This window comes from Microcebus murinus, chromosome 18, assembly GCF_040939455.1.
Source record: "Microcebus murinus isolate Inina chromosome 18, M.murinus_Inina_mat1.0, whole genome shotgun sequence".
NCBI classification, from domain to species: domain Eukaryota; kingdom Metazoa; phylum Chordata; class Mammalia; order Primates; family Cheirogaleidae; genus Microcebus; species Microcebus murinus.
This window is the reverse complement of record NC_134121.1, coordinates 49,044,969-49,072,130: the sequence shown is the minus strand read 5'-3', so window position 1 is coordinate 49,072,130 and position 27,162 is coordinate 49,044,969. Positions and strand designations below refer to the sequence as shown.

Genomic DNA, 27,162 nt, shown 5'->3' with positions numbered 1-27,162 from the left:
TCAGATCACCTGCTTTTCTTTTACCGCGTTGCTGCCAAAATGTCAATAAAAATGCATTTGTAACACAAAGGAGAGCTGTATTTAATCTTGAAATCATAGCAGTAATAATAGCCTGTATTTATACAGCAGCTTTCTTTTTGAGGAACTGAAAGTGCTTGCTTATTGCCTATTCATGTCCCGGGAGCTTTGTGTATGTTTTTGGTCTCAGGTGCAGGCCCGACTTTAAGTTGGGACAGTCTTGCTCCCACACCTTCACAATGAGGAACCCCAGCCTAAGGATGTGGAGGAGGTGATCGGCACAGGCTTTCTCTCTCCTCTGGGCCGTGCCTTGGGGCCCATCTGACCATCCTTGCCTTTGCTTCCTCTCTGGTCTTTCAGCTTTTGCCAGCGATTCATCATTTACGGTCTACTTAGGATATTGTGTTTCCATCACCTTTGCATGGTGCCCTCTTAAGTGAGGTCATTAAGCATGTTTAAGAGTGTGGTGGTTGGCCAGTCCATCCCTTAAAGTAGTAGCTGGTTATGCAAACTGGAATGGTCTTGAGGTAGCCAGATGTATGAGCCGTATGGGAAGGGTTCATGGTCATAGCTGCTCAGTGACCTTTTCACTCTATCTCCGGATCTTTTTCACAATAAGATGTTTTCACTGAGATCAGAGGGTTGTTATCCGTGGATAAGTTGCACACACGTGGAACAAGCATGTATGTTACATCTCTTAGACTAAGTGTAGCTTTAGCACATTCTAATGCCCTGTGACATTCCCCAGCATTTCAATATTCTGTTTCCAAGAGTTCCCAGAAATAGGAAACTTTTCCAGTAAGCTAGGAAGATACACATGACCTGAGATCATGCCTTACAAAACAGAAATAAACACATCACAGTGACTGTGTTGACCTTGGAGGGCCATGCTACTGGCTCACCATGACCAGGACGCTCTGGTGTGCGTGCCACAGGTACATATGCTTTGGGTTTTCCTAGTAGTGGTGTTTGCTGTGTTGTCTGCCTGTTCGTATTGTTTAATCAGCGGACCGAGGTGAGGGTATGACCTGTAGCCAGGGCTAGCTGTGGATAGAGGCTGCGATAACTTTGGCCTCGCTAGCATCAGGTTACAGCCAACTCCACTGAGCAGTTATAGGTACCAGCTAGTGACAGTTCTAAACAGGAGCTGCAGATCCTTCTCACATATGGGCTAATTAGTATGTTCAGAAATATAAATGATGGTTACTAGGGAGATGAACCCTGGGTACATTGCTGTAGTTATGTAGATCTTAGTCTATGCCAACAAGATTGTCTTTTATGGGCAAGACTTTTCATATTTAATGCCACTAATCAAAGCAATAAAATCTAACTTGAAATTCTGGAGAAATTTTTTTCTTATCATAATTATGTTGTTAGGTTTGGAGAAATTTTTATACCATGATTAGGTTATTAAATCATTATAAGACCCAGTGGCTTAAGAAGTTTTATTAATATTATTTTATTAATTTTAATTTATTTAAAAAATTTATTTAAAAATTTAATTAATTTTATTAATATTATCTCTATATCACCATTTACATTGCCACCTTCAGATCATCATAGAAATGTCTTTGACATCCTAAGAATTTTGGGCCTCTCAGCCCAGAGAACATCTTAGGCTGCTAGTTTGGCAGTGATATTTTTTTCCACATAGGACTGGTGTAAACAACAGTGTGTCCTTGTGACCTTTCAGGTAAAAAGCAGGACATTTGGTATGTTATTGACCTTCTGACGGGGGAGAAGCAGCAGACTTTGTCATCGGCCTTTGCAGACAGTCTCTGCCCATCGACCTCTCTTCTGTATCTTGGGCGAACAGGTAAGAAGTGAACCTTTGTCTTGCACAACCTGCTTCCACTGATCTCTGCCTCCCAGCCTTGTCTAGAAGGTGCCCAGAGCTGCCTTCTGTAGACACAGGTCTGATGGCATCATTCCCCTTTATAAGACTGTTCAGTGGCCTGCCATAGCTCAAGGGGTACAGTCCAAACTGCACCATGACCCACCACACCTCTGTGACGCAGCTGCCACCCCTCTCGCCTCATCTCTCCCTGCATTTCCTCACCTAAATGTTTCCCAATCAGGACGAATTACCTGCAGTTCCCAGAATAGCAGTGCTATTTTTAAAGACGTGTAGGGGTATGTCCGTTTCAACCAGGTATGCCTGTTTTTGTCTGTCTGGCAAATGTCCTCTCTTCTTGCACAACTCTGCTCAGAAGTCACCTTCTTTGTGAAACCTCTCGCCCCGCAGCTCCTGCCCTGCCTGGGGTCACTCGATTCTCCTGATCTGGGTGTGCTCACAGCACTTTGCAGGCTTGTCACAGGTTACAGGCCTGTTGTAGCCAACATCTCTCTGCACATCATTGTCCCTTTATAAGCGTGACTAGCACCCTCTTCACCGTGCCATTTTCTATCTCCTCTTTCAGCAGCCTTTTTGTCTTAACACTAGTCACTACACATCTATAAATTTTTATTTTCTGCCTCCCCCACTAGAATATCAGTTCCCCAAGGACAAGACTCTGTCTTGCTCACCTGCTTTATCTCCACACTGGCCTTATCGCCAGGCACATAGCAGTGCCCAGAGTCCTGCGTGGGCTCGTGGGTGAGCCCCGTTACTGCAGGGATCTGTCTGCCTTACTCACTTTTATATGTGCAGCACCTCGCATATATCAGGGATACTGTGAAAATGGTTGAACAATAGTCAAAGCTAAAAAAAGAAACAAGAAAACATTTAGAAGGAAAAAAATTATAATAGAATCCTAGGATGCATTCAGTACAGTTGAGCACTAAATTTAGATCTAAACATTCACATAGCCAAGGCTTTGAAAAAAGAGACAGAACCTTCCTTCAAGTGCTGGGAAAACTAGCTGTGGATAGAGGCTGCAATAACTAAGCCTTTCTAACTAAGACTAATCTTGGGCCTGTCGAAGCTGGCTGGGCTCCTCTGGAACTGAGAGGAAGGTCCTAGCCTGCAGGATTCTCCGTCCTCCCCCTGTTAAAACTCAAGTATTCCAGCTTCCAACTCTAGTGCCGGCTTAGGATTTGTTTGTTTACCTTTTCTATCAAGTAAAACCTTACAATGATTCTGGCTTCACCCAGGTATAAAAATCATATGGTTCTCAGGATTGAGGTTTTTGAGGGTTGTTGGGATATGCCCTGGCATTAGGCGGAATGTGTGTGCATAGGTGTGTAAATCCATCGTTTCCGTTACCCGTTGCTGCATAACAAACCACCCGAACTTAGTGCCTTAACACAGCCACCGTTTTGTTGTTCATGATTCTGTGGGTAAGGAGTTGGGGAAGAGCTCAGTGAGGACGCGTTGTCTCTATTCTACGTGCTGTTGGCCGGGCTCACTCGCGTCTGGGACCCCAGTTCACCTCCATGCGACCTTACTCCACACAGATAGCCTGGGCTTCTTGACTTGGCCGCTGGGCTCCCTCTTGGGTAAAAGTGGATGTTACAATGTCTTAAAAGGCCTGGGCTCAGAAGTTCCAGAACCTTACTTTCATTGCAGTCTTTTGGTCAAAGTAAGTCACAAGGTCAGTGCAGAATCAGGGTGGAGGAATCTTGATAGGAAGGGGAGGATATGCATACTACAGGGGTGGGAAGAGTTGTTGGCCCTGATCCTTTCAGACGTCCTCCCTCTGGCCGCAGCAGTTTACAGACTTCCCACTTTCAGAATGTACTCAGCTCCTCCCAGGACTCCCGAAGTCCAATCACAGCGTCAGTCTCAAAGTCCAGCATCTTGGGACCTGTATCCGGTTTGGAGGCAGATGAGGCTCCTTGAGTGCAGCTGCTTTGATCTGGAGACTTGTGAATTAAACAGTTCTCTCTCTCCCCCACCTACCCCTCCCCCAGCCCAGCATACAGTGTTGAGGCAGAGGCCGGGCAGCTGCAGTAACATCCCCATTCAAAAAGGGAAGGAAAGAGGGGCCTGCCACAGGCACTGGTCTTCAGTAATTCAGCCAGGCACATTCTTCTGCTCCGGGGAAGGAGAATGTTCCTTCATTAGGACCCAGTTTTTGTTCTCTGCGATTGGTTCCCTAATACATTGTTCTCAATGGCTCTGGGTTCTGCCCTCTGAGAGGTCCTTTCTTTGCCATAAGAAATGGCTATTTTTGTAGCTTTCTCGGTCTGTTCCTTGTCCATTGAAAATTGGGGACCTGAAAGCCATGTTTTTCATTTTGACTCTCTCTGATCCTTTTAGTCCATTCTGATATTACTCCTTTAAAAACTTTGTGAACTTCCCATGTGTCAAATTGTAGTGCGCTGCATTAGATAAAAGCCATACCTGCAAGTTTCTCTACTTTGGAATGTGAGAGTGCTATAGGACAACATGCTTACGGTTCTTAGAACCGCTCTGAGCAAGCAGAGGGCTTATGAAATGCCACCCAAAATCTTCCTGAGCTCTCAGAGAAGGGTCTTACAGCCTCACCCTTGATTTGATCTCGACCCCGAGGCCATTTTTTTGGCTGGCTGTGCCCTGGATTTGATCTTTGACCTAAGGCCATGTGTTACTTGACAGTCTTGTCCAGCTGGAGAATCAGTCCTGGACCCTGTCTGTTTCCCCCTGTATTCTGCTTGAAACTGAGTAGTTTCTTCTTCGGCTCATTTGTCTTATAGTGTATCACACACAGTTAAGAGAAACTGCTCAGCATTTTCTGCCTTCTGGCTGGAAATTTCCTTACGAGATCCCCAAGTTCATTAGGTACTTTTTCTCTCTACCAAATTATGGAAAGCAGTAGTCGTACTAATTGTGCCACCCTACACAGGCTCACAGGCTGGCTTACCCCTTTCCACTTCCAAGTTTCTGCTAACAGCTGTCTTGTTGACCTTCCAGTCTCTGTCTGCCAGCCGGTCCCCAAATCAATGCCATATATTTTAGGTTTTAATAATGGTGCCATCCCACTTATAGGTATGGATTTCTAATATTGGTGATCTGCTATGTAATAAACCACCCCAAAGATTAATGGCCAACAAGAACAACCATTCTACTGCTCACAGTTCTGTGAGCCATGAGTCAAGGGTACGGTGAGAGTGGCTGGTCCCTGCTCCACATGCTGTCAGCCGTGTTCATTCATGTGTCTGGGACTGCAGTTTTCCTCCACGTTGCCTTTTTTGTTCCAAATGGGTAGTCTGGACTTTTTGACGTGCAATTTAGGGAGGATGTGTTTGTTGTAATTAGATAAGGTCCACACCCTAGTCGGTGCCGTGGCCCCTCCATCATAACTGGCTGATCTGTGTTCTCTAGAATACACCATCACCATGTACGACACCAAGACCCGTGAGCTCAGGTGGAACGCCACCTACTTTGACTATGCGGCCTCACTGCCCGAGGACGACTTGGACTATAGTAAGTGTTCCTGCCTGGGCTTCACAAGGCTGGGCTGGGACCTTTGACCTGTGTGGAAACACTGGCTCCAGGAAGTAGGGCTTTCTTTTTAACACTCTCCGTCACCAAGCTCTGCACTTCCCATGGCTCGTGGCAGATACTTCCCACAGTCAACGGGGCAGGGCCCTGGGGGAGAAGTCTGGACAGAAACCCGAGTGGAATGTGGGGGGTTTAGGCAGAGGGGAGGGAGGGCGCCCCGTGTTGAGGCCCTCTGAGCCACGGAAGGAATTTACTACAGGCCTATGGAAAGTGGAACTGAGAATCAGCAAGTGACATTAACAGCCCCATCAGGAAGGCCACTTTCCAAATGTGGCTCATCCCCTGGTTATTTCTCCAGTTAAAATCCCCCTGGCTCAAATGAAAACTAAAAACCAATTTTGCCATCCTAACATCGATATCTGCAAGTTTGACTTTGCCTTTCCGGTTGTGGCATCCAGAATATTTCTGTTTGTCCCTGAGGACTCCTTTGTGAGTCCGATGCGCACAGTGTCAGTGGTTCAGGTCTGACTTTCAGCTTGATGGACGAATTTTTAAATGATTGCTGTGAAATGCCAGATTAATAGGCATCTCTGTTGGCTCCTTTCTGCTCAATATTGTCCTTATTGATCGACTAGAATTGGTAAAGAACATCACCAAATCAGCTGCCTTTGGGAGAGTGATCCTGTCTTGCATTTAGAAGCCCGGCAGCTCTCGATGTCCTGACCCTGTAGAGCCTGAGCGAGTTCACTGGAAACAAGTGAAATTGCTCAGAGGAGACCTGAGAGTGCTCCAGAAGTCGCGCTTCCTCTAGCTGAGTGCCTGCAGCTTGCCAGGAGAGTAGAGGATGTGGCTGCGAGATGGGGTGAGACTCAACACGCCCTGTTTGTTTGATCTGTGCAGAGATGTCCCACTTTGTGTCCAATGGCGACGGGCTGGTGGTAACCGTGGACAGTGAATCTGGGGACGTCCTGTGGATCCAAAACTACGCCTCCCCCGTGGTGGCCTTCTATGTCTGGCAGCGGGAGGGTCTGCGGAAGGTGATGCACATCAATGTCGCCGTGGAGACCCTGCGCTACCTGACCTTCATGTCGGGGGAGGTGGGGCGCATCACCAAGTGGAAGTACCCATTCCCCAAGGAGACGGAGGCCAAGAGCAAGCTGACGTGAGTCGGGGCCGGCGGGGCCGGAGAGGGAAGCCGTGAGCCTGGTGTTCTGGGGCTGCTGCAGCGCGGCACGCCCTCCGCTGGAGGCCGGGCTGGCACACACATCTCTGATGCCACGGGGAGCGTCAGAAGTCGAGACTGGCCCATCTGGAGCCTCTGAACATGAGAACTGGGCACATTCCCTGGTGCTTCAGAGTTCTAGAATAGTGATAAAAACTATGATTGGGGATAGGAAAGAGATTGCTGGTATTATTACAGCACAATTTGTATATATCTCAGGTGGTAGCCCTTTTTTTTTGGAGATGGAGTCTCACTCTGTCACCCCAAATAGAGTACAGTGGCATCATCATAGCTCACTGCAACCTCCAACTCCACCTCCAACTCCTGGGCTCAACTGATCCTCTTGCCTCAGCCTCCCAAGTAGCTGGGGTTACAGGTGCACACTACCACGCCTGGCTAATTTTTTCTATTTTTGGTAGAAACTAGTCTTGCTCTTGTTCTTGCTCACGCTGGTCTCAAACTCCTGACCTCAAGCAGTCCTCTCACTTCAGCCTCTCAGAGTGCTGTGATTACAGGCGTGAGCCACCACGCCTGGCTAGTGGTAGCTTTTTTAAACTTCTATGTTTTTAAAATTTTTATAATAAGTTATATTCATTTTAAAAATCAGAAAAGTGTTGTAGTATATGTGTCCAAGACTCAGCAGGCTTGTGTTCTCCATCCCTACTTGTTCATGGCCTGTCACTAAGACACTTAACCTTGCCGAGCCCTGGTCTCCTACTTCACAGAGTTGTGGGGAAGATCAGATAAGATGATGTGCATGAAAGTATCATCTAAAACCCCATTCCAGTGTAAGGCATTTGTTGAGGGAGGCTTAGATAATTTTGTGGTTGACCCATCTTAGCAAGCTGTTGTCAGTGACCAGAAGGGGCTGGAGGTATGGCTCTCACTGTTTTCTGTCCCCTCCTCAATGCCTCACACAGGGACAGACCACTCAGCTGGGGGACAGGCACTCTCACCCAGTTTGGAATTTCTTATGCATCCCTTTGCTGTAGGCAGCTGACTGTTTCTCAGGCCTCCGTAGACCCTCTAGAATCGTTAGAAAGCACAAGGCAGACGTGGCGGTAGCTGCGTGTCAGGGTGCTGGGCAGGGTCTGAGAGGCCTTGGCGGTGGTTGCTAAGTATTCGGCTCCCTGGATAGTCATCAGGCACGGTCCCTTCTGCAGGCTGTGACAGCATGGGCTAGCTCAGCCCTGCCATTTTGCCGATAAGGAAACCGAGGCTTGCCGCTAGGTGGCTTGTCCGTATTTCTGGAGGCGGTGAGTGACAACTGGGGCTTAAAGTCCTGTGGCCCTGTTCCCAGGGCAGTGCCCCGGCCTTCATACCCCTCCTGCCTTCCCCTGTGCCCAGAGGCTAATGTGGCTGTTCCCATGGGTGGTATTTGGGGCTCTCTAAAACCCCCTTCTGTGGGATCTGGAAACTAAATGACTTTGGAATGCACGTGTATGTTTTTCTCCTAGGCCCACGCTGTACGTCGGCAAATACTCTACCAGCCTCTATGCCTCCCCCTCCATGGTACACGAGGGAGTTGCCGTGGTGGTAAGTCTGCTATGGGGGGCTCAAAGCTGCCTCACCTCTTCTCTTCCATTTAAGCAAGGAATGATTTTGAGTTATATGTGAGCATCCTATTGGTTAAGAATGGAAAACACAGCTGGGCGCGGTGGCTCACGCCTGTAATCCTAGCACTTTGGGAGGCTGAGGCGGGCGGATCGCTCAAGGTCAGGAGTTCGAAACCAGCCTGAGCGAGACCCCGTCTCTACCAAAAATAGAAAGAAATTAATTGACCAACTAAAATATATATATATATACAAAACATTAGCCGGGCATGGTGGCGCATGCCTGTAGTCCCAGCTACTCGGGAGGCTGAGGCAGTAGGATCGCTGAGCCCAGGAGTTTGAGGTTGCTGTGAGCCAGGCTGACGCCACGGCACTCACTCTAGCCTGGGCAACAAAGTGAGACTCTGTCTCAAAAAAAAAAAAAAAAAGAATGGAAAACACAGACCTTAAATCCTCAAAACAGTTTCTGCACGTGCCACATTATGCTTTGAAGAGATACATGCCAAAGCAGCTTGCTAAAGCCCAGGAAGACCTGGTGGCCCCTCTGCTTTTGTGGTCACACCTGAAGTCCCCAGGCCGGTGTTCCCAGCCCCACGGTGCCCACGGTCAGCGTCTCTGCGGGAGTCGCATGGTCCAGCCAAGGGCGGCGTTTCCCGTACTCCCAAAGCTCCCTGTTTATCTCTTTTCTGCGCTTGTGTTCAGGCTGTTCCTCACCGTTCTGATGCCCCCTTCTTCCTTTTCCCAGCTCAAATCCTTTCTGTCCTCTTACCGCCTAGCCACGCCTCCTTGGACCTCACCAGCCCGCCTCAAGTTTTGAGTGTCCAAGGCAGTGTGTTCCTGGCTGCTCCTTCTGATCGTTGCAGTGTTTGGGCTGTTAGGTTAGGTTGGTCTCTGTCTTTCCAGTGAGCCGGTCAGCTGCTCCTTTGAGCAGCCAGTGCCCGTCCCTGTGACAGCTCCTACAGCGCCTGAGCCAGCACCGGGCGTACGGCTGGAGTTCGCTCCCCCTGGCTCATTGCCTTGATTGTGACTAGTCAGTACCCACCCATTCTCCCTCACTTACGTCTGCCTCTCCTAGTAGCTTCTTGGAGTTCTATACACACACCCTTCCTGTTCCCCAGTACCCAGATGTAAGGATCTAAAAAGATGGCCACATTAAAGACGTCAGCACAGCATGTCACATCCTCGGGGGGAGCTTCTCTTGCCCAGTCTTAGGGCCTGTGTGTCTGGCGTGTCCGGGACCAGCCCCACACTGGAAGTCACTCACCTTCAGGCATGGCAGTTCCCCTGGGGCTCAGGCCAGTTGCTGGGAAGGGGCGTTGCGGGACCCACTCTCCCTCGAGGGCCCCAGGCCTCACTGCATCCCTCCCCACAGCCCCGCGGCAGCACCCTGCCTTTGCTGGAAGGCCCCCAGACGGATGGCGTCACCATCGGGGACAAAGGGGAGTGCGTGATCACGCCCAGCACGGACCTCAAGTTCGACCCTGGACTCAAAAGCAAGAACAAGCTCAACTACTTGAGGAATTACTGGCTTCTGATAGGTAAGCTGGTGTCTGAGGGCAGCTAGGGTGACAGCATACTGCCTCCTGCTGGGCAGAGGCTGCCTTGTGCTTTGCAGCCGCCCTCTGCTCTGAGCACTCCTGTGTTCGCGCATTCCCAGGCTGGTCCTGTAAACCTTGGAACACCACTATCCCCAAGGAAAGTGGGGTAGCTGTGTTACAAGTCAGTTTTCAAGAATTGTCTAACTAGGCCGGGCGTGGTGGCTCACGCCTGTAATCCTAGCACTCTGGGAGGCCAGGGCAGGCGGATCATTTGAGTTCAGGAGTTTGAAACCAGCCTGAGCACGAGCGAGACCCCGTCTCTAGTATAAATAGAAAGAAATTAATTGGCCAACTAATATATATAGAAAAAATTAGCTGGGCATGGTGGTGCATGCCTGTAGTCCCAGCTACTCGGGAGGCTGAGGCAGGAGGATTGCCTGAGCCCAGGAGTTTGAGGTTGCTGTGAGCTAGGCTGACGCCACGGCACTCACTCTAACCTGGGCAACAAAGTAAGACTCTGTCTCAAAAAAAAAAAAAAAAAAAAAAAGAATTGTCTACTAATGTTCCAAAACTCAAGTTCAAAATGGTGTAGACTTCGTGTCATCATCTAACATTGAATGTCTGTTGTGCGCCAGGCGTCATGGACTAAGCACTTTAGAATACACTTCCTGATTCCTCACAGCGACTCTGCGTGGGTCGGTACCCTTGCTGTTTCCACTTTATAGTTGAGGAAACTGAGGCTGTGCCCGTGGCAGCATTCACCTGGGGTTTGTCGCTTGGGGGAGGAGAGGGTTGAAGACCAGGAGGGGCCGAGAGGAGTGACGGGCTGGAGGCTGGAGGGTCTGGGCGCCGCTGTCCCAGGTGTGGTGCAGGGAGGTCCCCTTCCCCCTCGCTCACTGTCGCCACCATCACTAACAGCCTGGGGTTGAAACAAAGGCCCTGCCAGCCAGAGAGATAAGAGGTTGAAATGACACCCAAGGGCAGTGAGTGTGACGGAGGTGGGGGTGAGAGGAGCTGTGTCCCTGGCTAGTGTGCCAACTAATTAGAGCAGGACGGAGTTTTCTTGAATCCACTGGCCCTTCCTGTCCCCTGTCCCCAGTCTGCTGCCTTCCAGCCCCGAGGCGTGGGAATGAGCCCAGGGGTGGGTGGGAGGTCAGTGGGTGCCCGAGCATTCCCCCCACCCTCTCCCCCTCGTGCTGGTGCTCGTGCTTGTGCTTGCCGCCGACCAGTGCTAGGATAGAAAGAGGTCAGGGCTGCAGCTCCAGGAAAGGGATGTGGGGTGGCCGGGAGAGTGTGGGGCCCAGGAAGCCGCGGGCTGTGCCAGGCAGCGGGGTCTGGACGGGGATGTGTACAGGCAGGCGTTCCAGAGGAAACTGGGCGTCCTCGAGCCAGGATCCTTCCCTTCGTAAATTCTTGAGGTCCTTTTCTTTTCCCATCCTGAGTCCTTGTAGCCGTTTTTACTTTGTGTATTGTCTTTCCCAGATAATGGGCAAAGGGGATGACAAAATAATTTTTTTTGGACAGAAGTGGTCTGGGAAGCACGCACGGATGGTCCCAGGGTGAGGGAAGAGTAGCCGGAGAGCAGAGGCCGCTAACGTTACAAGGCTGCTCGGCGTCGTGTGCCAGTCAAGGGGCAATGAACCACCCACCAGTGATTAATAAGTGGAATTAGGGAAATGTGTCTATAAGAAAACAAAAAATATGAGGGGAAAAAGTCTTCGCGGCTAAGTTGTAAAATGAGAGCCCTTTAAGATGGAAAAATCGTCCAAGTGAGAAAACCGGGAAACCAGCAAAGCATTAAGACATAAGTAAGGATCCCACAAGTCCTTTTTGAAGAACCCCAAAGCTACTCATTTTTAATAAGGCCATGGGACTGCTTGACAATCTTCTATAGACTAAGGCCACAAGTAAAAGGATGTGCCCTTTTATGTTCACATATGTCCTTTGATTTCATTTTTGTGTAAGACATTAAAGATATCCCATGTTCTCATTAGTCTTGAGAATAAAAGGGTCCAGTTAGCTTGAGAGGGTGGTCTGTGGGTTGCCCCAGAGCAGTGGCCCTGACCCCAGGTGCTTTCAGCGTCACCTGGCAGCTTTGCCACATAGGCAGGCAGGTTCCCCAGGAGAGCCTGATTCAGTAGGTCCAGGGCAGGGCGTAGCCATGTGCTGTTTGCTCTGGAGTCTGGATCTAACTGATGATGGTAGATGAATGAATCAAAAGGACCTTCAAGGTATCAAAGAAGGTACTGTTTGTACAAAAGTGTTTAGTGATCTCGTGATTAAGTTTGTTGGTTCAGAGTGTGCAGCAAGATATTAGCAAGGGCCCAGCTCGAGCAGAAGCTGTTTGTAAGAAGGACTAATAAAGAGGGTTTCAGGCTAGTGACTTCTGTAGCAGTCTCTGGGTAGGCGCCCTGCCAGGGAGGTAGGACTCTGAGCGCTAAGAGTGGGTGTTGAGGGGTGGCAGGACACTGCAGTATAGGATGGCCTGTGGAACAACACCTCATTTCTCTTAGACCATATGTCTCTTGTTAGTGAGCCTGAGAGTTACCCAAGGATACCCACATTCCGATTTCTGGGCTCCACCAGCACATCTGATTCCGGGTCTGATGCGTGCAGACCACACTTGGGGAAACCCTGCTCCCAAGCAAAGCACATCCCAGAGCTCCTTGTACACAGCAGGAAGCTAGTGGCGGTTCAAAGCAAAGTGGGTTTCCCTTAAAGAGTGTTACGTTGTAGATAAAGAACTGACCTTAAGATGAGGAATTAAAGTGGATTTTTCCAGAGTAAGAAATGTACATGGCTTGGACTAGTTCCTGTTTGTTGTCATCTTGGCACACATGTCGTGAAATCTCTGCTAGATTTGGGAGAACAATGGTATGATGACAGGGCGAGAGAGACCAGAGTCAGGGTGAGATCCGATCTCAGTGAGGACAGACGGGAAAGCCAGCCAGGCCCCTGAGAGCCTGACGTGAGAAAGGGACCGGGCTCTTCGGGGTAGTGTGTGCACGCATTTAATTTTAGAGCTGGATGGATTATCAAGCCGTATCAAATCCCAGTTCCTTGTTTTAGCCAACTGTGTCTCTTATGCTGATTTGCACACAATAGGCGCTCAGTCAGTGCGTAATGAATACTAGGTAGTCACGAAATAGTTGGGCGGGGAACAACTAAGGGTGAGAGGCCGTGGTGCCCCATCCATCTAGCAGATGTGTCTCACTGCTTTCTTAGGAGTCATACGGCACGTCCCCGGCTGAAGCTAACGTTTAGATAAGAGCAGGATAAAACCACCCGGGCAGTTTACATTCTGAGATGGGAGTTTGGTGGCCTTAGTAGAGTGACGTTACAGGGCAAAGTGTTCAAAAGGCTCCTCGAACTTCTAATGAAGCTTCAGAATGCTTCACCTGTGGACTGGACACACGCAGCCCCATGAGTCTTGCTTCTGAGCACGCCCCCATGTCTCAATCCCTCTCATGACAAGGACACGTTTTTATTCCTCATCGTGAGACTCAGAATACTGTATTCAGCTGTCAAGTTTCTGTTCTGATGAAATGTTTCTGGCAACTACCTCTTGTTTTCTCCAACTTGTAGTCCTGCTGAGGGTTTGCACCGTGGACTCCTCAATAGGTAGCGATTGTTACCTGAGTTTAGTGTTGAGTGCAACTGCTTGGGAAACTGTTCTCACTAAAGGCTTTGTTTCCTCTCCTAGGACACCATGAAACCCCGCTGTCTGCGTCTACCAAGATGCTGGAGAGATTTCCCAACAATCTGCCCAAACATCGGGAAAACGTGATTCCCGCTGATTCAGAGAAAAAGAGCTTTGAGGAAGTGAGTGGGGAAGTGACCATTCGGGTGGCTGTTCATGCCAGGTGTTGGGGGGAGGAGGAATTTGGCTTTGCTCTTGTCTTCAGAGCCCACGGTCTTGTGAAGGAAGGAGGAGAAACGTACCAGAACCCATAGCGAGCAACATAAATTGTTAAGGGCTGGCGGGGGGAAGCAGCAGCAGTTAGTGAAGGAAAGTGCAGGGAAGGCGGCAGGACTGAGCTAGACCTGGGTCTAGACAAATGGGCAGCATTTGGCCTGGTGGGAGCGGGCAGTGGGAGGGCACTGGAGGGAAGAGAAAGGGGTGGAAGCTCGGAGTAGGAAGAACGCCAGCATGTCCAGCTCTCGGCCTGTAAGGACACAGGCCTGGGTGGATCTGAGGCTACCAGGTAGGGAGCATCTCGCTTGCTGGTGTCCCCTGTTGGCTTCACCCAGTCAGAAACCAGAAGGTCGGGGAGACCATTGCTCTGGCCACGCAGTCAGCCTTCTGGGGCACAAAGCTGGTGGGGGTTGGGGGCTGGAGGCTGGCGCTGCAGGAGGGGACCCAGCATGGCCAGAAAGGGGAGGATGGGGGCCACCTGAAGGCCTTGTGAGCCACCTCGGCTCGACAGCTCCTGCAGCCTTGCTGTGGGCCACTTGTAGGAAGCCATCGGGGGTGGGACAGAGTGGAAGCGTCGGGGATCCTCACGCAGAGCTGGGAGGCTACGGTTACTGTCACTGGGCAAACAGTAACGGCAGACCTGGAGCACTAGATGTCTGAGAACCAATCGATGCATTTTTCTAAACTCTTCCATGAAGTCCTAGAGATTCTAAGGAGCTTGGAGGGAAGCTCCATTTCTGTTTAATTTGGGGCTTCTAAATAAAATTTTCTTTAACAAAGGGCTTCTGATACTTTTTAAAAACTGTGGGAAAATAGTGGAATGCTTGAATAAGTGATTTTGGTTTTGGAGTTGCTCTGAGAGTGTGTAAGCAGCGTTAGAGAGCTGCTTTATTGCTCCATAGCCGCACGCCTCTGCATGCGTGTGGCTTTCCCTTTTAATGTGAGCCGATATTACCAAATCGAATACCAGCTTCCCACCAGAATTTGTTACAGATGATTTCAGAATTTTCCCAAATATCAAACATACCATCAAAGGAGGAAGTTTTTACCTTCATTGGGGATTTTCAAAAGAATATAGACTCTGAAGGCACTTCTAGAAATATTGCTCTAAAATCTGTTTTTGAATAATGGTGACATCACTGCAGTGATGCATGACCTTACAAAGCAGTTGCTTTGAAAGAGGCAACGATTATCTGCCTATGTGATCTTTGGTGAGCTTAAAAGAAAAACACCATGTTACAGCACAGTCATACCCGTAAGTAGCGATTGCTACTCTCAGTTGTTCACCTCATTCGCATCTGGCTGGGAATTTGGCAGTGATGTAGTGGCTCTCTCCCACACAAGGTCATCAACCTGGTGGACCAGGCTTCAGAAAACGCACCCACCACCGTGTCTCAGGATGTGGAAGAGAAGTCTGCCCACGCCCCCGCCAAGCCAGAGGCCCCCGTGGACTCCATGCTCAAGGACATAGCCACCATCATCCTCAGCACCTTCCTGCTGGTCGGCTGGGTGGCCTTCATCATCACCTACCCCTTGGTAAGGCTCAGCCCCTGCCCTGGATCTCTATGCCTGTCACCTCATGTCAGTGAAGCCCAGACAAAAACAGCCAACACGTTTCTTTTCACATTTCAAAGTCGATATTTATCTGTAAAAATGTAGTTAAAGAGATACTAGCTTCTCAGAAAAGGGCAATTTGGTACCTAAATCGTAGTGTTTTTTAAGTAACAGGCCGTGAAAGATGATTATAAACCTTGCTTAAAGTTCATTTTGAATAGTTAAGTGTATTTTCTTTGTAAGAAACATAGAAAAGAGATGAATGTCTTTCTTCCCTTAAAAACTGCCTGTGAGATGAGCTGGAGTGAAAAAGGCAGTGTGGTGATTCCTTTGACTTCCTTCCTAGTTGGAAACCAGTGAGCTCAGATGACATAGTTGAGCAGGTTGTGGGTGGGATAAAATATTCTGGGGGGAATAGTCCTTCCATGGGTTGCTCAAAGCATTGAAATGCTAACACTTTAGAGCACAAGTGCTCAGGATGCCCTTGTCCCATGTAGGAATGGGAATGACAGACTGTTATGGCGCCTTACATTGGCAGAATGTGTCCACCTGGTTGTTTACCTCACACAGTCCTGCGGGGTTGCTCTTATTGATCACCCTGTCCGCAAAAGAAGAAAGTAGGCTCTGAGAAGCTAAGTAACTTCCTCTGGGTGTATTCCGCCAGTAGATGGCATTACCAGGACTTCACCCCAAGGTTAAGAGAGAGAAAGCTGGAAGACTGCCTTGCATGGGTAGCGGTAATCACAGGTAGCGATGGAACGTTCGAACTGTTCAGAGCATCTGAGAGGTGTGCGCGTGCGGGCAAGGCAGCATGCTGAAATCGGGGAGCAGGACCTCGGCCAGCCTTCCCGTGTCTCGGCCCTGCTCTGCCACTCCCGTGGCTAGGGGCTGCGAGGTGCTAAGCCCCAGCCTCCTCCTCTGCCACCTGGGACTGCTGACCATCTGTGCGGCAGCTTCTATCAAATGTATAGCCACAGTGGACAGCGAGCCTGGGGCCTGCCCCTGCCCACCACGCTCTCAATGGCCTGCTAACCGTCCTTCCTGTTTGGTTTTACTTTTGCAACGACTCCAAGACTTTCATGAAAATCACGGAATTTTAGAATTGAATGGAACCGCCCTCCATGTGGCCCAGCCCTTCACCTAGGGCAGAGGCCCGCCCCTGGTGGCCATTCAGCCCTTGCCAGGCCCCTCCAGGGTTGAGGAGAGGGCCGTACTGGCGAGGGTCTGACTGGCGGAAAGACCTCCAGCCAGCAAACCGATTCTGCCGCCAAGTGCCTTCTCGTTGGTCTCGTTGTGCCCTGTGGGGTGGTATAAAGTACCCCTGCACCCTCTGCCACAGGGACTGCTCCTTTCCTGACTACTGTTCCCCTCAGCACAGCGACACTTGTCTGGATGTGGGTTTCTCTTCCCAGAGCATGCATCAGCAGCGGCAGCTCCAGCACCAGCAGTTCCAGAAGGAACTGGAGAAAATCCAGCTCCTGCACCAGCAGCAGCTGCCCTTCCCCCCACCCGGGGACGCCGCGCAGGACGGCGAGCTCCTGGACACGTCGGGCGCGTACTCGGAGAGCTCGGGCACCAGCAGCCCCAGCACGTCTCCCAGGGCCTCCAACCACTCGCTCTGCTCCGGCAGCTCTGCCTCCAGGGCTGGCACCAGCCCCTTCCTGGAGCAGGACGACGAGGGTAAAGGCACTTGCCGTTTTGGTGCTATTTTATCTTTTATGTGAGCACTGCCTGAGACTAGAAAGCACGTATCCTTCCTCGGAGTCTCCATGAGATTGGGAAGTGCCGTTCCCAAGGGTTTGCCGTGCTCTCCCTGACTTCTTTCCACTCCGTGGGTTGGGGGACGGGCTTCTGCCCCATGCATGGCATCTCCCCTGGGGGCCTCGGCCCTCCTTCCATTTCCCTCTGCAAGGGCTGGAATTGCTGCCGGCCAGAGGTGAGCTGCCCACCGGCCTTGAGCGAATTCCCAAGCCAGCCAGTGGCCAAGTATCGTACAGAAGTGCAGTGGTTGTTCCCCTTTCCTCTCTGGGCATTGGTTTAGGTCGGTTGTCAGGGCCAATGCTCAGAGGGGATCGACACAGCTAGTGCCAGGACCTCAGAGCCCTCAGTCCCCAGCGGGCTCTTCACCTTACATGTCCAGCACCTCTACCTGAACGTTTCAGGTGCAAATCCACCAGGTGGATTTTTTTTTGTTAACCATTAAGTTATATTAATAAATGTATATACATATAAAGACACAGAACTCTATAGAGAATCCCTTTCTTTGGGAAGGTTTTAAGACTTGTGTGCTCACAACACTGAAAAGGCAGAAACAGAACACGGGGAGGGGGTGAGGAGTGGCCCTGGGCATAACTGGGGAGTGGGCCAGCGGCTCTTGCCTGCCAGTGGCTCTTGCCTACCAGAGTCTGGGGACGTAGAGCCTCTTAAATCCCATCCTTTAATCTGCGGTCAGGACTCTAGGTAGCCATCGTAGCCTCCCGGTTCTTTAGGTGGTGCCTGTTTAAAATGAACTCTTCTCTTTCCCGTCTCGGCCCAGATGAGGAAACCAGCGTGGTGATGGTTGGGAAGATTTCGTTCTGTCCCAAGGACGTCCTGGGCCATGGAGCCGAGGGCACGATCGTGTACCGGTAAGTGGTGGAAATGCCGCCTGGTGTCTGTGCCCGTTGGGCTGTGGGTGGGTGCCAGGCTCGGGGCACAGCAGGGGCAGAGCAGCGTCCAAGGCAGCCGTCTCCCTGAGCTCACGCACTGAGAGAAAGTGGTGACCCCGGGGCCACCCGAGGTCGGCCAGGGTCCTCTGGGCTGGGAGGCTGGTGAGGTGGCCGCCGTGGCCCAGGAGATGGAGCACGCAGGGCCACGGGTCCCTCTCGTCTCCACAGCCCGCTGCGTCACCAAACCACCCGCTCCTTGTCCCGCAGGGGCATGTTTGACAACCGAGACGTGGCCGTGAAGAGGATCCTCCCCGAGTGCTTCAGCTTCGCAGACCGCGAGGTGCAGCTGCTGCGAGAGTCGGACGAGCACCCGAACGTGATCCGCTACTTCTGCACGGAGCGCGACCGCCAGTTCCAATACATCGCCATAGAGCTGTGCGCCGCCACCCTGCAAGAGGTGGCGTCTCCATCTTCTTTCACTTTATTAACTTTATGAAAGTTACAGTAGGATGAAATGTAACTTTTAGAATGTGCAGTTCGATGCACTTTGACAAGTGTCTGTACCCGGTTAGCCCCAAACAGTCAAAATGCAGAGCATTCGTAGCACCCGAGTGAGCGCGCTGGTGCCTCGGCTCGTCTCTTCCCCCTCGGCCTCCAGGAAACCCAGTCGCTTGCTCTTCCCATCTCAGCTCTCACACTGGAGTGGGCTTGGAGGAGGCGGGTTGGTGACTCTAGGCTTTAAGATCATCCAGCAGTGTGGCCGGGCACAGCTGCTCACGCCTGTAATCCTAGCACTCTGGGAGTCTGAGGCAGGCGGATCATTTGAGCTTAGGAGTTCGAGACCAGCCTGAGCAAGAGTGAGACCCCATCTCTACTAAAAAAATAGAAAGAAATTAGCTGGACAACTAAAAATACATAGTAAAAATTAGCCGGGCATGGTGGCTCATGACTGTAGTCCCAGCTACTCGGGAGGCTGAGGCAGGAGGATTGCTTGAGCCCAGGAGTTTGAGGTTGCTGTGAGCTAGGCTGACACCACCACAGTCTAGCCAGGGCAACAGAGTGAGACTCTGTCTCAAGAAAAAAAAAAAAAAAAAAGAATGTCCGGCAGCCTCTTTTTGCTTAGCTGCCAGGTTCACCATGAAACTATTTCAGTATCATTTGGATCCCCTTGTAGATTTACCTATTCGAGGCAGTGAACGTGGGTGCCTTGTCTTCTTGTCTTTCTCATTGTAAATTGGTGAATTGGAGCCTTGCTTATTTCTTTAAGTCAGCCTGTGACTTTAGAAGGTCTACTGAAAAATATAGATTTGGATAGAGAATGTTGTCAATAAAACTTGCAATTTCTTTCTTAAAATGGTATCAGAGGAAACAAGCTGAGGGGCGATGTCCTGAGGGCTGTGTGCCGTGACCTGCTGTCGTGTCTCTTGCAGTATGTGGAGCAGAAGGACTTTGCCCACCTCGGCCTGGAGCCCATCACCTTGCTGCAGCAGACCACCTCGGGCCTGGCCCACCTCCACTCGCTCAACATCGGTGCGAGGCCGCCCTTCACGGCCAGGGGCCTGGGCGGGGCGAATAGGGACTCACGGGGCCACTTCTGTCCAAGCCTTTGGCTACATCACTGATGTGGGGGGGGGGATGTCAGGTGGGCTTTTGACAAATTGTATAGGAATTTGAGGAGGAATCCTGTGTAGTTGAAAACCTGAACCTTTAGAGGTGGCAGCAGAATCCTGGGAGCATGTCCTCGTCACACTCCCCATTGCAGGAGGAGGCCCGGGGCTGCTCTTGGCGAGCACTGGACTAATCTGCAGTTCTCTGTTAGTTCACAGAGACCTGAAGCCCCACAACATCCTCCTCTCCATGCCCAACGCACACGGCAGGATCAAGGCCATGATCTCCGACTTCGGCCTCTGCAAAAAGCTGGCAGTGGGCAGGCACAGCTTTAGCCGCCGTTCTGGGGTGCCTGGCACGGAAGGCTGGATTGCCCCCGAGATGCTGAGTGAAGACTGCAAGGATAACCCTGTGAGTAATGGGCACGGCCCTTCGAAAACAATGGAACCAGCCTGTTGTGTCTGTAGGAGTAAGAACCTTCACGTTTGGGGGCGGGTGCACATGTGGCCGGAGAAAGACATCCCTTTAACCAAGAGCTGCTTTGTGAACTTGCCATATTGTCTCATGTGCAGATGAATGAAAGGCACGAATGTCATCTAAGGGCAGTTATCTATTCTTTTTCCTATTCTTCCAGTTACATATATATATATATATATATATATATATATATATATAAACACTCAGTGATGCCAATCCAATCACTTCTATTTTTTATTTTTTTTTAGAGACAGGGTCTCACTCTGTCACCCATGCTGGAGTACAGTGGCAGAATCATTACTCACTGCAGCCTTGACCTCAAGAGCTTAAGCAATCCTCTTGCCTCAGACTCCCAAGTAGCTGGGGCTATAGGCACACGCCCCCATGTCCAGCTAATTTTCTTTTATTTTGTAAAGATGGGGTCTTTTTTTTTTTTTTTTTGAGACAGAGTCTCACTTTGTTGCCCAGGCTAGAGTGAGTGCCATGGTGTCAGCCTGGCTCACAGCAACCTCAATCTCTGGGGCTCAAGCAATCCTCCTGCCTCAGCCTCCCAAGTAGCTGGGACTATAGGCATGCGCCACCATGCCCGGCTAATTTTTTGTATATATATTTTTAGTTGGTCAATTAATTTATTTCTATTTTTGGTAGAGACGGGGTCTCGCTCAGGCTGGTTTTGAACTCCTGACCTTGAGCAATCCGCCCGCCTTGGCCTCCCAAAGTGCTAGGATTACAGGTGTGAGCCACCACGCCTGGCCAAAGATGGGGTCTTTTTATGTTGCCTAGGCTGGTCTCAAACTCCTGACCTCAAGTGATGCTCCTGCCTTGGCCTCCCAAAGTGTTGGGATTACAGGTGTGAGCCACCACACCCAGCCCCAATCTCTTTTTAACCCCTTTTTTTATTTTGGGAAACTGGAAAATCAGGACTCACATAAGGTGAACAATCTTCCAGTTTTCATTATTTTTAAATTTTGTTTTTGTTTTCCTACCTTTTTAACTCGAGGATCTTTAGACTTACAGAAAATGGAAAGAATGCTGTCATGAGTACCTGCATATCTCCACCTGGAGGCAACATTTGTGAATACTTTCACCACATTTGCTTTATCTTTACTTCTCTATTACTGAACCATTTTAATAGAAATAGCAGGCATCCCGCCCTTCACCCGTAAATATTTTAGCTATAAATACCTCAGCAAGTGTCTCTTAAGAACAAGTGCATTTTGCTTCCTAACCACCATATCATTGTCGCACCTAATCACAATTGGTGCTGTTGCCATCGGGTCATCTAGTAGTCAATCCATGTCCGAATGTCTCCAGTTATTCCCCAGATGTCTTTTATAGAGCTGGCGTTTGTGTGCCGGGACCCAGGCCGGTGTCTCGCACACATTCAGTTATATTAATATCTCTTTGAATTGACAGCAGTCTTCCCGCCTATTTTGTTTCATGGTATTGACATTTTGAAGAGTCCAGGCAGTTGTTTACAGAATGCCCCATTCTGATTTGTTTGTTTATTTCCTTATGACAGTGTATAACATTCCTTTCTAGTCCTGGTATTTCCTGGTAAGTAGGAGGTAGGCGTAGAGTCTTGATTAGATTCAAGTTAAATGTTTTTGGCAAGAAGAGATCCCAGGTCACTATGTCAGAAGGCGCGTGGTGGCAGATTGTACCATTATCACGTAGCCCTGTTAGCGACGCTGCCTGGATCACCTGCCTTAGCTGGTCTCTCCACGGTCACGGTGCATGGCCCGCTTGGTTGCCAGTCAGTGATGTCCAGGGCGCTGCCTGGGCACCGCGCGAGCATCCTGTTTGCCAGCAGTCATTCACCAGGAGTTGGCACCTACTGCCTGTCCTTAGCTGACGTTTTCCTGCAAAGAGCATTCTTTGTACTCTGTTTCTTTCTTTTTTTTTTCATAATCACTGCAGACTCAAGGATTTTAAAACAAGTATTATAATGATTTGCACTCCTGTTTATTTTTTGTCCTTACTTTCAATACTCAAAGTTGGCCAGCAGGAGCCCCTCACACCGGCTTCTGCCTCCGATTGCTGGGAGCCCACGCGTGTTGGAGCCCCTGGCTGTGTCGCACAAGGCTTCAGGGGCTCCCCTCGTACTTGCCCCGATCCAGGCCTGGCTGGGCTGGACCGTCCTGAGCAGTCAGACCCGGGAGATGTCTTCTTACCCACCTCACTGGGGACCAGTGGCCCATCAGTGAATCACAAAAGTCAGCTACAGTGAAGAATCATGAGGAAACACACACACACCTTACACACTTTATTTTAACTTCAAGCAATACTGTAATCCCCTAAGTCGCAGTAATCTTTTGCCGTAGGTCAAGGCCTTTTCTTCAGAGTTGGATCTGACTTACTGGAGTTCGTTTTCTCTCTCGCAGTAAGCATACTCACATGCCACTTCTGTGGCTTCTAGACTGACACTTAGACATTACAAACAGTTCCTAAGCGGGCCGAGAGCAGAATCCTAGGTGAGGCTCCTTACGCCCCAGGCCTCACAGTCGGCTCCCCCCACGGAATGCCACGGCGGCCCTCGCAGCCGCTCTCTCAGCGAGTCTCTCCAGAGATTCAGTTACCTCAGCCTTTGTGGCACTTGTGTCCAGCAGTTCACGGAATATTGGAATTACAAGAGCAAGTGGCAATAGGAAGTGTGGGAAGGAACATCACTGGGACCAGACAGGCGAGAAAGGCGCCTGCTCATCTCAGCGTGGTCCCTGGGGACGGCACCGGCTGCAGAAGGCACAGGGACTTCAGGGGGCCGGGAGCAGGTGAAGTGGCAATCGAGGGAGAGTGCCGGCTGTGGCGGGCCGTGTTCCTCCAGTCCTGCATCCGTCACCTCCCTGAGGGGAATTCTGATGAGATGGATACAGGGCACTAGGTTTGGGAGTTGGAAGACCTGAGTCTCATCTTGGTTTGTCACTGTCCAGCAGTGACCCTGAGCTTTGTCTGGGGATGGTGACGCTTGCTCCGCTCGCCTCCCAGGGCTGCTGTGAGGCAGAACGAGCGTGCGGGTCGTTTGGGGCATGTTTCCTCAGCATGGAAGGCGATGGGCCCCCCACCCCGGCCGCCTCTCCCTGGACACTCACGCCGCCCGTGGGGCATCCGAGAGGTGGAGCCTCGCAGTGGGACCCCGACTGTGCTCGGGAGCACCCCAGTGTCACACCCCAGGGAGTGTGGGCAAGAAACCACGTGGGCACATTTCCCTGAGAGGAACCTCGTCCGTAGATGTCATATCTGGCGTCACCAGATAACATCAAAAATGACCTCATTGGAGACTGGCCAGATAGTTTCTTTCTGAGGCTGTTTTTGAACCAAAAACTGTTTTGTTCACTTATGAGCAAAGTTTGGTACCTACTGTGTGCAGGCTCTGTTCTAGCCTCTGGGGTAACAGAAGCCAACACACAGTGTCCCCTGGCCTTCCGTGTCGGGTGGGGAAGGAATATCTGACGACCGGGAGACAGTGTTCCGTGGGCCAAGGGCCGTGTTCAGTAACCGCTCTCATGTATTAACGCTTCCGGTCGTGACAGCATCCCCGTGAGGAGCACACCATCACTGTCCCCGTCTTACGTGTGAGGAAGTCGAGGGCTTCTGGCTGCCAAGTGCAGGGCTGGTATCCCAGGCAGGTGGCACCCAAGTCCATGCCCTCCACCATGACCGCTGACACTGTTGGCACTGCAGGGAGCTCCCGCTGCTCCAGGCAGCTCACACCCGTCAGCTCCGGAGACCAGCAGCCATGCTCCCCTTCCCTGTCAGCTCCGGAGACCAGCAGCCATGCTCCCCTTCCCTGTCAGCTCCGGAGACCAGCAGCCATGCTCCCCTTCCCTGTCAGCTCCGGAGACCAGCAGCCATGCTCCCCTTCCCCAGCTGCGAGGGAGGCGAGTGCCCTGCCCCAGGCCTCTCACGCCCGCTGTCTCTTTTCAGACCTACACGGTGGACATCTTCTCTGCAGGCTGCGTCTTTTACTATGTGATCTCTGAGGGCAGCCACCCTTTTGGCAAGTCCCTGCAGCGGCAGGCCAACATCCTCCTGGGCGCCTACAGCCTCGACTGCTTCCACCCCGAGAAGCATGGTGAGTGGGCCAGGGTCGTGAGTGGCCCCTCGGCCACCTGCACGGCCCTGCGGGATGGGGCTGGTGCTGCCTCTACACCCCCAGAGGGCTGGCCAGGCTCGTCCCTGCGGTGCCCCTTCTAAAGCCGAGAAGCTCCAAGGTTCCTCCAGGTCGCCAACGACCTGAGTGACTGGGGCAAGGCCCCTTTGAAGACCCCTGTTTTTCTACTTGCGATGTGAGGGTTAAATAACCTCAGGTCCCTTCCTGCACTGGCATTTGAGAAGACAACTCGTCTGTGCTCCACAAACGGGACTCCGTCACGTGGGGCCAGTGGCCGGCAGGCGCAGTCTGTGCTGGACCGGGGACAGTCTGTCTTTGTCCTCGCGCTCCCGGCCCGGGTGTAGCAAGTCTCTCTTCCTGACTTCGGGTTTTCCTAGGTTGTAATTGGCCCATGACACCCCAGTGCTGCCTTTTAAAAAATTAAAACTAAATTATTGTTCTGCTTATAGGTTAATTTTCCTTTTTCACTGTAGAAAAAACAGATTAGCATAAAGGCTCATGATCCCATTATATGGGGATGAATGGCGGCTAGTAATATGTTGGGGTATGTGATGTCCCGATCATTTATCTGGACAGTTTGCATCTTTTTACTGAAATGGGGTCAAACCGTGCATACTATTTTATAGCATGCTTGTTTTTCAAAGTCACCCCAACTCTGTGTACTGATCCGTGTGTCACCAAAGGCGTGGTCCAGCACACGTGGGCACATTGGGGTATCTGCCCAGGCCTTGGATGCCGCATGTTTCCAATCGCTCCCTTGCACATACCATGCAGTGAGGACACTCCTTGTCAGCTGAAGTTGTGTGTGTGTGTGTTTAATTATTTTATTGGAATGAATTCCTGTTAGTAGAATCCTGAGTCCAAGGGCACACAGATTTCTAAGGCCTTTGGTATTTTATTGTGGCTTTGGGCTGGTGATGAGAAGTTGCTTGTTTATCTTCCTCCTCTGCAGAAGATGTCGTGGCGCGGGAACTAATAGAGAAGATGATCGCGACGGACCCGCAGAAACGGCCCTCGGCGAAGCACGTGCTGAAACACCCGTTCTTCTGGAGCCTGGAGAAGCAGCTGCAGTTCTTTCAGGTGAAGATGTCTGTTCGCTTTGCTAAAAATCTTTGTTTGGTGTTTTTCAAATCTTGAAAATATAGAGAAGACCGAAGAATAAAACCAGTAACCCATAATCCTGTAACCAGGATGGGGGGCTTCTATCCCCATGTCTGGGCAGAGTGCAGCTCGGTGACCACTGTGATTCAGAGGTGACTGTCACCCTGTCCTGGAGTCTGGCTGGGGCCTTGGCTGTAGCGAAGCCCCTAGAACGTAAGCGCCTTGAGGGCAGGGGCGTGTGACTGCTACGTTCAGTGCTGTGTCCCCGCTGCCTGGCCCACGGCAGGTACTCGTGACCATGCAGGTGGGCCAGGAGTGGGAGGGTCCGATGCCGTCTTCCCTGGCAGCAGCGGGCATGTCGCACCAGGATTGATCACCGTGTTCCACAGGACATATCGTGAAATTTCTTGCGTCTAGATGTCTTCGAGAAAATTCTTGCGTCTAGATGTCTTCAAGGGACTTCCGAGAACTGCCCAGGTCATTTTGATGATGACAAAATATAGAACAAGAATAAAACTCACACAAAGGACCTCCACCCGACTATGGGTTGGGATTTAAACGATTAGTGTCTCCAAGTTGTGTGTCTTGGGAACACGCCTGGCTGCCGTCTGTGTCAGCTCTAACAGCTTTGCGGGTCAGAAACGTGTGTTCCCAACGTGCCCGGGTTGACAGTCTCATCTCTCTGAGGCTTTTCTCTGGCAATCGCAAGTTAGGAGCTCGGCAAGTCTGGCTTCATCTTCATTGAAGAAAGAAAAGCCAATGGGTCCCGTAAGACCAATAATGCTGACGTCTGTGGGACTCATCCCTCTCTGTGTCCCCAGCTGGTGGCTGTCTTACTGGCGGGGGCTCAGGGTGCGTCCTTACCCTCTCCTTATTACCAAAGTCGGATGCAGAGCAGGGCCGGAATCCCAGGCAGGGGCCCCATCCAGAGCCCGTACTTTTGCCACCAAGTTTCCTCTTCGAAAAGGCTGGTCTTCATCCGTCTTTTCTAGCGTTCGAGTGAGGAGCGACGCCCCTCTGCCACCAACGGCTGGAGCGTATCCTGCTCAGTGGGCAGACAGAGCACAGGATGCAAGTCGACCCTGAGCTTTGCTTTGCTTTTCTGTGTGTGTGGTTCGCTGGTGAATACAGACGGCACACGTGGCTGTGGAGACGCAGTACCTGTGTGCGTGTTGTGGTCTATGCTCAGGCGTGCACCTGGGACTCCTCTCTGTCCTGGAGAAGGTCTCTATGGGCCTGTCCCCAGTGCGTGGCAGGCACAGCTGCCCACAGGGGAAAGTCCACGGTGCAGGGGCAGGGGGGCCGCGGCCCGGCTCTGCCGCAACTCCAGCCTGGGCCTCCGGGGCTGTCGGACTGTGACTCGAGTGCCGTGACCGTTCTGTTCCTTACTGTGCCGATCCCCCAGCTCGCAGCGCCTCCCGACACTGACCGTCCTCCCTCGCCCTGTCCCCCACAGGACGTGAGCGACCGGATAGAGAAGGAGCCACTGGACGGCCCGATAGTGAAGCAGCTGGAGCGCGGCGGCAGAGCTGTGGTGAAGCTGGACTGGCGGGAGAACATCACCGTCCCCCTCCAGACAGGTGACCGCGCCCAGCCCGGGGAGGAAACGTTTCAAAAGCATCAGCCGTTTCTAAGCAAACATGGAAGCAGCAGCTCCAGGCTGTTTGGGCTCCAAATACCACTCAGTGGGTTTGAGGCTTTCTTGGGTGTGTCCTCTGGTTTCTTACACTGCTGGGTTTCATTTTTGTCCCTCAGAGTGACAGGTTAATGTCATGCTCCAGGAGGCCCTTTCTGATCTGGGTGTGGTCACAGGAGAGTTCAGACTGATGCACCCTCGGGTTCCATGAGGGCAGCTGCCCTGTGACCCTTGACCCTGAGCATGGAGTCCTGTCGCCTTTTAGTCCACTTGCTTAATCCCCGGGACCCCAGGAATCGTTTTCCTGTAAAATTTGTTTATTTGAACCAAGCGCAGTGGTGCACTCCTGTAGTCCCAGCTGCTCAGCAGGCCAAGGTAGGGGTCACTTGAGCCCAGGAGTTCAAGGCTGCAGTGA

General features: G+C 51.2%; 1 protein-coding gene across 2 annotated transcripts in view; it reads left to right on the top strand.

The window, feature by feature from the left end:
- Positions 1–27,162, top strand: part of ERN1 (endoplasmic reticulum to nucleus signaling 1) — an 80,808-nt gene that overhangs the window by 52,221 nt on the left and 1,425 nt on the right. For both annotated transcript variants that reach the window (XM_012747464.3, XM_075994680.1), the window contains 15 exons: positions 1,712–1,834; positions 5,264–5,365; positions 6,284–6,545; positions 8,063–8,141; positions 9,531–9,696; positions 13,400–13,518; positions 14,957–15,148; positions 16,579–16,846; positions 17,703–17,793; positions 18,082–18,271; positions 19,245–19,344; positions 19,634–19,833; positions 23,824–23,971; positions 24,963–25,090; positions 26,568–26,691. In XM_012747464.3, coding sequence (XP_012602918.2) covers positions 1,712–1,834; positions 5,264–5,365; positions 6,284–6,545; positions 8,063–8,141; positions 9,531–9,696; positions 13,400–13,518; positions 14,957–15,148; positions 16,579–16,846; positions 17,703–17,793; positions 18,082–18,271; positions 19,245–19,344; positions 19,634–19,833; positions 23,824–23,971; positions 24,963–25,090; positions 26,568–26,691 — 2,292 coding nt within the window. The remainder of the gene's footprint in view (positions 1–1,711; positions 1,835–5,263; positions 5,366–6,283; positions 6,546–8,062; positions 8,142–9,530; positions 9,697–13,399; positions 13,519–14,956; positions 15,149–16,578; positions 16,847–17,702; positions 17,794–18,081; positions 18,272–19,244; positions 19,345–19,633; positions 19,834–23,823; positions 23,972–24,962; positions 25,091–26,567; positions 26,692–27,162) is intronic.